Source organism: Sinohyriopsis cumingii, chromosome 12 (assembly GCF_028554795.1).
Source record: "Sinohyriopsis cumingii isolate HCF-2022 chromosome 12, ASM2855479v2, whole genome shotgun sequence".
NCBI classification, from domain to species: domain Eukaryota; kingdom Metazoa; phylum Mollusca; class Bivalvia; order Unionida; family Unionidae; genus Sinohyriopsis; species Sinohyriopsis cumingii.
In genome coordinates this window covers 21,193,567-21,203,856 of record NC_142972.1, presented here as the reverse complement: position 1 = coordinate 21,203,856, position 10,290 = coordinate 21,193,567, and the positions used below count along the sequence as shown (strand labels likewise).

Sequence of the window (10,290 nt, the reverse complement as noted above, 5' to 3'; positions counted from 1 at the left end):
ATAATAGCTCAGACAATTGTGATAAAACTTGGCTTGCATGTTTCTTAAGATTGGCTCAGTCAAAACTGTATCAGGGATGACTTTACTAGCAATGTTGTGGCTTCCAAAGAATCCATTGGAAAACCTAATTTTTACTTATCCAACATTGCTTAGCCAGCTGCACCAATTTAGATTAAACTTGTTATGAAATATTTGTTTGGATATGCTTTCTAACAAAATTGCTTGGGAGAAGTTGCATACTTTAGCAAAAGTATTGCTCCTTTGGCAACCAGGTGAAAAATCTTTGTTTTTTTTTTTTTTACTTCTCTTGAATGACAGTAGCAGCAAGATGGAAAACCTATTTTCAACTTCTCCATAATAACAGCTGAGCCTGTTTCAATCATACTTGGTAGGAATGTCTTTAAGGATATGCGCAAACTTTTGTTTGGGGTGGCTCCCTAAGGAATGGTGTGATTTACTTAAGAACCTTAAGGATGGCTAGCTAATTTTGATCAGACTTGGCAGGAATGATTGCTAAGACATGTTGAAATGCATCTGAGGTGGATCCCAAGACAGTGAGGTGTCTTCCATATGCTTCTTGTAGAAAACACATTTTTAACTTCAGGACAACTGAAACGGGCTAGAAATATTTGGGTGGCTCTTACAAGAGTTTCTTCCTTAATAACAAGGTGGAAATAGCAACTATTCTGGTCTGATACATCTTTGAAAGTCAAGACAGTCATAACTCAAGCTGCATTCTTACATACCAAGTTACATGCTTAAGTGATAATAAAAGCCAAAACGTATTTATCAGAAATAATTTACATTTTTGGAGACTAGATAGAGTGTTTAGTTTCAAGGGCTACAACTCTTCTTAAATGTATACAGCTTAAAGAAGGAAACAAGCAAAACTTACCTGTGACAAGCACTTAGGTACAGGTTTTGTTTTGTGCCAGATTATTGTATCCGATTTCTAAAGCTATCCATGATAACACTGTTGATGCCCAAATCAATACCACCAAAGTGATACTGATATCTTGCTATCAATGATAACACTGTTGATGCACCAAATCAATACCACCAAAGTGATACTGATTTGTGTGTGTGTGTGTGTGATTCTGATTTTTAATGTAGCTTTAACAATTTTTCAGTCATATCACTACAATGTCTGCAGTGTGGTATTTATAGTGATGTCTAGCACTGGGGCATCATGCCGCAGACATGTAGCATGATGTCCCACCCAGTCACATTATCCTGACACCAGACCAACCAGTCCTAACACTAACCTCTTAATGCTGAGCACCAAGCGAGGTAACAGTACCATTTTTGTAAGTCTTTGGTATGACTAGGCCGATATTGAACCCATGACCTCCCGCATCTGAGGCTGATGCTCTAACCAATAGGCCACCGCAGCGGTTGATACCGATTTCTTGCTATCCTTAATAACACTATTGATGCCCAAATTAATACCAGCAAAGCGATACTGATATCTTTCTATCCTTGATAACATTGTTGATGCCCAAATCAATACCAGCAAAGTGATACTGATATCTTGATATCCTTAATAACACTACTGATGCCCAAATCACTACCAGCAAAGTGATACTGATATCTTGCTATCCATGATAACACTACTGATGCCCAAATCAATACCAGCAAGGTGATACTGATATCTTGATAACACTGTTGATGCCCAAATCAATACCAGCAAAGTGATACTGATATCTTGATATCCTTGATAACACTGTTGATGCCCAAATCAATAACAGCAAAGTGATACTGATTTCTTGCTATACTTGATAACACTGTTGATGCCAGCAAAGTGATACTGATATCTTGCTATCCATTATAACATTGTTGATGCCCAAATCAATAACAGCAAAGTGATACTGATATCTTGCTATCCTTGATAACACAGTTGATGCCCAAATCGATGGAGACTAGATAGAGTGTACTGTTTCAAGAGCTGCAACTCTTCTTAAATGTATACAGCTTAAAAGAGGAAATAAGCAAACTTTACCTTTGACAAACATTTAGGTACATGTTTTGTGCCAGGTTATTGTATCCAATTTCTAATGCCATCCTTAATAACACTATTGATGCCCAAATCAATACCAACAAAGTGATACTAATATCTTGCTATCCTTGATAACACTGTTGATGCCCAAATCAATACCAGCAAAGTGATACTGATATCTTGCTATCCTTGATAACACTGTTGATGCCCAAATCAATACCAGCAAAGTGATACTGATATCTTGCTATCCTTGATAACACTGTTGATGCCCAAATCAATACCAGCAAAGTGATACTGATATCTTGCTATCCTTGATAACACTGTTGATGCCCAAATCAATACCAGCAAAGTGATACTGATATCTTGCTATCCTTGATAACACTGTTGATGCCCAAATCAATACTAGCAAAGTGATACTGATACATTTCAATCTACTTATTAATAAAGACAAAAACCAGTCCATTATCAATTCCTACAATTTGGGAAATGCACCACAGTATTAATTTGTGGAAATAAATATTGTTATCAGTTCTTAGCTAACTGTTAGAAATGGAAGTCTGTAAAAATTGGCTAGTTGACAGCTTACTTGTTAAAAGACACATCAGAGGAATCCTGTGGTATATTTTATATAGCAATATGACCAGCTGCCAACTGACACATTTTTACATACCTCAATTTAGAAACGATTAGCTAAAAATCAAAGCAACATATAATTCCACAAACAAACAATGACACACATTTCTCAAATTGTCCTTTATTTTACAAAATGTTAGTGATTTATACTTTGGTAGTGATATAAAAGTTATACGAGTTTATATGTATGCATATATTGTTTATCTGTGTAGCCATCCAGTACCGTACAATTTAGTTCACTATAATAGATATCCAGCACCATGGCCCATTACAACATGATCTTTCAGGCACCTCAATTTCTTTGTAAACTTTTAAAAAAATATTTCACCAAATTAAAATTTAAAACTACAAACCTTGACAACATGAAAGTTTAGTTGTTTTCTGTAAGTAAATGAATGTCCGTTTCAGAAGCATAATTTACAACAGCCGGTAGACATGGAAATTCCAGTACCAATCGGACATTTGATAGCAATTTTCTGCATGGTATTGCAGGTAAAACTGGTAAAATGTTATACTTTTATGAGTTCTAACACTATAGTAATGAAAATTTTTGCAAAATAAAAAATCTATTCACAGTCATAATCTAATACCTTGTGGAAAATTACCCAAAATGCTTTTAAAAAATGGCTGATTTGTATAGGATATCTGCATCTACTGTCATCTGCTATCAACAATACTTTAGCTCAAACTGACATTCATTTATATATTCATTTAGCTGTTGTAACTAACTTTGCTCTTGTGTTATCAAGGTCTGTAGTTATCATTTTTTATGTTAAGTATTTTGAATGAGTACTGAAAGGGTCAAACATAGTAGACAACTAAAATTAACTTTAGTGGTGTTTGTGGCCCACTGAATGCATTTTTCAGTGCTTATAAAAGTCTGTTCAAAGAACCTCTGATCTAACAGCCAACAGTACAAAACATTTTACTGCACAATATTTTTCTCCTGGCAACACTATATATACCAAAGATTCTTGTCTTTGCTGCAAGAAGGATGAGCAGCTCTGAGGACCATGGTTATTATATGGACTGTACATGATGTGATAAACATCTGCCAAGTATAAGGGGAAAATATAAATCTAAGGGTGTGAAGTCCTTACCAAGAACTTGGGAGATGGTCTGATTTTAATAAACGATATACCATGATGATTATTTTCATAAAATAAATTATGAAATAAATATTTGCAATGAACTACCACCACAATAGATTTTATAAATATTTTTATTTAAAAAAAGCCCAAGTGGGCATGATATTGCTAACCAAATGCTAGATCAGTTGGCCAAGAACTATAGGTCAGTAGAATGCTTTGTGTTGACATTTATTCCAGCACTGTGGATTGTTCATGTTATGAAAACAATTGTTTTGATGTTCCTCTGTATCTTCATTTACATTTCATAGCACATCAGCATTAGAAGGCTTTTATGCCTGAATGATTTCTATCCAAGTTGGTCAAATGTTGTTTAGTGGTTTTTACTATGTTTAAAGTTTTTAGTGATAATGGCCATATTTGAGGACAGATCAGCATCATTTGTGCAGCCATGAAGCCCTTCAAACCAAGCAAGGTCAATTTCTGTTCAGCAAGTTTCTAAGAAAGTGTTGTCTACATGTATTTTTTAAATCTGTAGTAATTATGTCCATATTTGATGGCAGATTGGCATCATTGGTAAATGCTTGAAAGCCATACATGCTAAGATGCTTTGGTAAATTACTGTAGAGTGTATTTTGAAAAATAATTAGGTTTCCTTTCAGGAACCATTGACCCAATCTGACCATGGATCAGCATAATTTTTATCAATTTAGAAGCCCTTTATAAGCTCACTTAACCTTATGGCCAGGTGAAATTGGTATTTTTGATTCCAGTTTCCAAGTAAAGTAGATGTGACATAACATGCCAATCAAGTTAAACTGGCCTCCTTATTGAAAGGTCAAATATGGAGAAAACATTTGATTAGAAAATTTGTAGTAACTTTTTTTTTTAAACTGTGTGAATCAAAATTCATTGCTCCCACATAATATACATCCCCAAATCCCAAAAATGGAGTGTTAAAATTAGTGAAAAGTCAGACTGTCCAAAATTAATGATGGCACCATCACCCTTTTTTTAATACTAAGTTTTGGTATTATGAGCAATATTTAGAATGAGACAAGCATCTACTATTGCATCTGTGTATTGATGGAATAACCATTTTAGTGCAAATAACATTTCTTGTGGTCTGTGATAAAATAATCTAAAATGCAGCAACTGCTTTTTTTGAAAGCTTGTTGGGAAGAGTGGCAGAGAAAATATTGATTAACTGATTTAATAATAGTCTAACTGGGAAGAATCATTTAAAGCTATCCTAGTACTGCTCATTCTAAATTTAATTCCAAGCCTAATTAAAGTGATCACTAATCCTTTTAAACTTGAGAATAAATTTAGAGAGATTTCATAGCAACCTTGGTGTCATCTTTTCTTCAAGATAGCAGAAAACGGAGAGATGGAACATTGAGAAAAAAGTTCTTTTTTCAAATGGTACAGAAATTTAAACCGAAAACACATTTCTAAGTTTTTCTTTTAACATCTGCTTTAATGAACTAAGAAGAAAACAATGTTCCAATTATCAAATCAAGCACAGTTAATGATCATGTTAGGAATTATAGGGTGACAGTAAGAAGGCGGGCTTTATTTACCATCCAAGTTAACAGTGTATCCTCAGAGAACTAGTGCCAATAACATTTCCCCAAAACAGGTAACTGGCATATTTATTTTCTCTTTGTGACTTGCACAAAATAAAAGTTATAAAATATGTATATTAAAAAAAGCAGTGACTTCAAAATGCAATGCATCATATTGTATGGAATTCTTCCCAAAACTTTCATCATTTTTATTCCAATGACAACAATATCATTTATAGGTGTGTAGGATTAGTAGTTTCCACAGCATCACTGTTTATTCCATAGCCTATCACTAATTACATTTACACAAGATCACTGTTCATTCTTTGGCTATGAAAAGTTAAATTTTCACTGAATCACATGTTCATGTAAGAAGTACAACCATATGCATGTTCATAAGTACAGAATTTTGCCAGAACATTCTTAAATTAGAATCACAAAGCTGCTTGAGTCAATTTTTTGGGATGTTTTTACAACAGATATTTGGGGTACAATTTATTTATTATGTGACCGATCATAGAAGAATAACCATCATTTATAATGTACTTTTTGCAAATATCTACCCAAGCACTTGGGAAAAGTTTTAAATGCCTTTGAATGCTTAAGCTGAATCTCTTCCATTTAGTTACAGGAAACATTTGCATGCAGCAACACGAGTATGATCTATACAGACTAGTCTTATAATCATTAATCTCCCCAAACATGTGTTCCTTAAAATATGTATATTTAACAAACCATATTTGATCCTAATAACAACTAAAGACTGGCATGAAAAAGAAACTGAGATGAAACCCAGTCTGTATTCAACAGTAAATCAAAATGTACAAATTCTTAAAAGAATGGAAGCAGCAATTCCAATACTGACCTGCTAGCCCAGGAATAAGGATGTGTAGAAAGCCATCTCAAATTAGTATTTGGTTCTATAAAAAACCCAGGCGAAACTCACAAAAAGCTGACATGGCCAACAACAAATCTTTGTTACCTGAGCTAGTTGTGCATAGGAAACTGTCATCTAATGTTTTCTTAAGATGTTTACACTGAAATGAGTCTTCTGTAAAAATAGCAAAGACAGTCCAAAGTACATATAATCAATATTGTAATTTGTGTAATTGATTTATAGAAATGAATACATTTACTTGAAAAATGCATTCCGCAGAATAACAGTTAATACATAATTTAAAGAATTCCACAGAATAATAAAAAACATCATTACTAACATGTTTGAGATGTCCCTTCTCAAATTAGCAAAACTAATATTCTATTGCCTTTTCAATAGAGTATTCCTAGAGAGATTCAAATCTTCAGTGCAAAAAAGGATCAAATGAAATCTACCAATGTGACAGCAGTTCATCCAGGTGCATAATGTCATCAACAACAGCCTGGTACATAAAGCAATCTATTTTTGTGGTAGCAATAAAATTTTTAAAATTTGTTCAATTTTTACAAATAAGGAAAAATATGAAATGTTTTCATACTGAACCTGCCTCTAAATTTAAATATGTTGCAAAATATGTGTAGTATCCATTCCTGAAAGTTCTCCTGTCATGGCCTACATAAAATATGTGTAGTATCCATTCCTGAAAGTTCTCCTGTCATAGCCTACATAAAATATGTTGTCCCTCATATTCAGATGGGCTGAAGCAACTGCTATTAATGAATAATTAATCACTTGTCAAGAAAATGCCTCGATATCATTTATTTATAGTGTAAAATGGACAAATCGGAACAAAATTAGGGCTCTGCAGATGACTCTTTCTGCAAATTGATGTACAATTATGTATGTTAACTTTGAAAAACTTTAGCACATAAATCTGGATTCTGATACATGCCTTTTATTGTTTATTTTCCATATGCAATGGCTATTTGCTACTGCTAACACTTCCTTTACTGTTGTTGTTGTTGTAGGGTTTAATGCCATTTTTCAGCACAGGATAGGCTATACATAGCGGCCAGTATTAATGGTGGAGGAAGAACCCAGGAAAACCATGGAAAGAACCACCAACCCACGAGAAGATACTGGCAAGCTTTCTCACATACCTACATTGGCTGAATCCGAGACACAAATCCATGCAGACCATGGTGAGATGGCAGTGATCCGTAACGGAGAGCACTTTAGACCACTTGGCCACTTGGGGCCCCCACTTCCTTTACTAGTTATTTTCAATATTCAATGGCTATTTGCTGCTGCTGACACTTCCATTACTAGTTATTTTCCATATTCAATGGCTATTTGCTGCTTCTGACACTTCCTTAACTAGTTTTTTTCATATTCAATGGCTATTTGCTGCTGCTGACTCTTCCTTTACTAGATATTTTCCATTTTCATTGGCTAATTGCTGCTGCTGACACTTCCTTTACTAGTTATTTTTCATATTTAATAGCTGTTTGCTGCTAATGACATTTGCTGTTTAATTCAATGCAAGAGATCTGATGATGGACAGCTCATAAGAGATATGTATCAATGGGATGAAAATAACGCTAACCATCTGTTATCTTTCTTAATGGTTTATACAAAAATACAATAAAGATTATTCACACAGTCTTAATTCCCTTTAAACAGAAAAGTGAAAAAAAGATAACACTAAGTGGTTAGAGGGAGAAAAGTTTCAAAATAAAACAACTCTTGTTATCAATGAAAACAAACCTACTGGTCACAAATTTCCACAACCTTTCAAATAAGTTAAAGTGACATTTTCATCGTGTACACTGTCATATAAACTATTTTGTTTCTGGAGATGTAGAGAAAAAAAAGATTAGAAACATTCTGTATTGGCAAGCATGGAGATGGGCTGATAGGAAAAGCCTCACAAAGAATTTTTCAGATTCTGTTATCTTATCCCAAAAATATTATTTTTTTTTAAGATCATGTTTAAAATATTAGTGATGATTTAAATCTACTTGTAATTTTATCTACCTGCAAAATCCCTGATCAATGATTTTTGCTAATTTATAAATTGCCAAGTGTAAGCCTCAGCTCAACTTTCACGACTTTCAACCTTTCCTTCCCCTATTTAACAAAGTTCAAATGTCAATACACAAAACTTGTACTGATCTTCAGCTCTAAGTGAAAAGCTCAAGCATACCATTTCCAAAGTCCTGGTATAACAATACTAAAATATATAGATGCATACAAATTTAAAGATTTCTAGCATTTGTGAGCAATATTTTTTGTATTCCTAGCACAATGGTTATCAGTGATTTTTCTTCAGTAAGTGAGAGTGTTGCCTGGGCACCAAAAGTTTGGTAAAGATTCCAACCAATTTTAGGACTTAATGCAAAATTTCTTCTTGATCTTGACAGCTTTCTCATTGAGAGCAGGCTCACATTTGGCACTTGCAAACCCTTAAAAAAATCCCTGGTTGCATATGTTCAGAACACTCATTAACCAACTGAGTCGAGTCACAATATTTGGTGTGTAAAGTATGTATTTTTTCCAAAGTGATTAAATATGCATGTCCAGATTCCCTGATAACAAGTAACCATGTTACTGTATAAACATGTGAGCTCTGGCTGGGTATATTTTTCCGCCTCTGTTTAACACAGGTCCATTGTACTGTCTGAAGAATATGCTGCTTCCTCTCTTGAGTTGTCCCTAAAAAAGGCAAAAATTCAAATAAATACATTACTCCAATTAAACTGGTTAAATTTGAGTTACTTCTTGTTCTTTGCTAATTTAAGCTTTGTATCACATGGTTTCCCATTACTGAATAGCCCACATCTGAAAGTAAAAAATATTATGACACAAACTTGTTGGAGTACATCTCACATGTCCATTTTTTTTAAGGCAGATGAAGGTCACTTTTATGCTTTACATGAACAGTGTTATATACCACTCTGTCCAAAAAAAACTTGAAAATCACATGGTGTCCCTATTTAAAACATAACGCTAGCTTAGAGGAAAAGTCAGTAAATCTACCAGTGTGACACCAGAAAAGAATATGGTAGTCCAACATAAATTCACATCCTAAAAAAATGCAAAGAAGACATGTGAATATGAAACCATTAGGTTGAAGACTACATTTTAACCTGCTTATTATCCTTCTGAAAGTATTTTTCAAGCTATGTATTGTCAAAAGGTGTCAGTTGCTGCTGTTGAAGATGTGCATGCTCTATCAGGTATTAGTGAAACTGCAGTGATGCTGGAAGTGTGTGTCCATATAATCAGGTAAGTATTACTGAAGAAACATATTTAACCATAAACACTTGTTTAATCTTCAAAAATGTTACTTGATCATAACACACTAAGTGAACCATTAAATAGTGAAGAGAGTTACACCCCATTGCTCTGGAGAAGGTAGCCTGCTTTGCTGCGCTTATAATAACTGAATTCTTTGAGATGAAAGATCTGTGAAGAAAAAGTTGAAGAATGTCATCTCTGACTGTCATCACACAGCTTGGGGGGCAATTATGCCTCAATGCTATGTTAGTGGCAACTGCCCTAATCTCATGAGCTGATTATCCAAGAATGCATTGGTTCTAGGTTCACTCCTATAAGCAGAGAGGATAACCCATCTTTTAGGTACCTAAAGCTACACACCTACAGAGGTGGAGAATCTCCACTGAAAGTGCCACAGACACCGAAAGAAAGTCTAGCTGGCTCCAGAAGTCTCTATGTGAACAAGGCTGCCATAATGAGATCTGCATGTGAAACTATGGTAAACAAGGTTCATGCAATACACTCCAAGCATACACATCGGTAAAACTCCTTGGGGTGCTCCTTATTCCAATGCAGGAGGCTTATGCAGCTAAATGGGCAAATGCATTTGAAGCTCCATGCTGCAACAAGGAGCCAAAGTGTGGAAGAGGGGGCTGCAACTTCAGTACTATGCATCTTACCAAAGCTGAGTAGGAAAGCAACAGAGGATCAGATCATCACCAAAGTCTCTCCAAACAGAAAAGGACCTTTGGGAAGGCCTCGGACAGAGATCCAAGGAAGAAGGCATTGTTTACCACTTTATAATATAGTTCTTTCATAGTCGCTGATTTTGAATGACATATGCAATAA

General features: G+C 34.6%; 1 protein-coding gene across 1 annotated transcript in view; it reads right to left on the bottom strand.

The window, feature by feature from the left end:
• Positions 1-2,458: 2,458 nt before the first annotated feature.
• Positions 2,459-10,290, bottom strand: part of LOC149786076 (mitochondrial carrier homolog 2-like) — a 54,632-nt gene continuing 46,800 nt past the window's right edge. Inside the window, exon 12 of the mRNA XM_089976371.1 lies at positions 2,459-8,877. Within this exon, the coding sequence (XP_089832497.1) occupies positions 8,770-8,877 (108 nt within the window). The 3' untranslated portion in view covers positions 2,459-8,769. The remainder of the gene's footprint in view (positions 8,878-10,290) is intronic.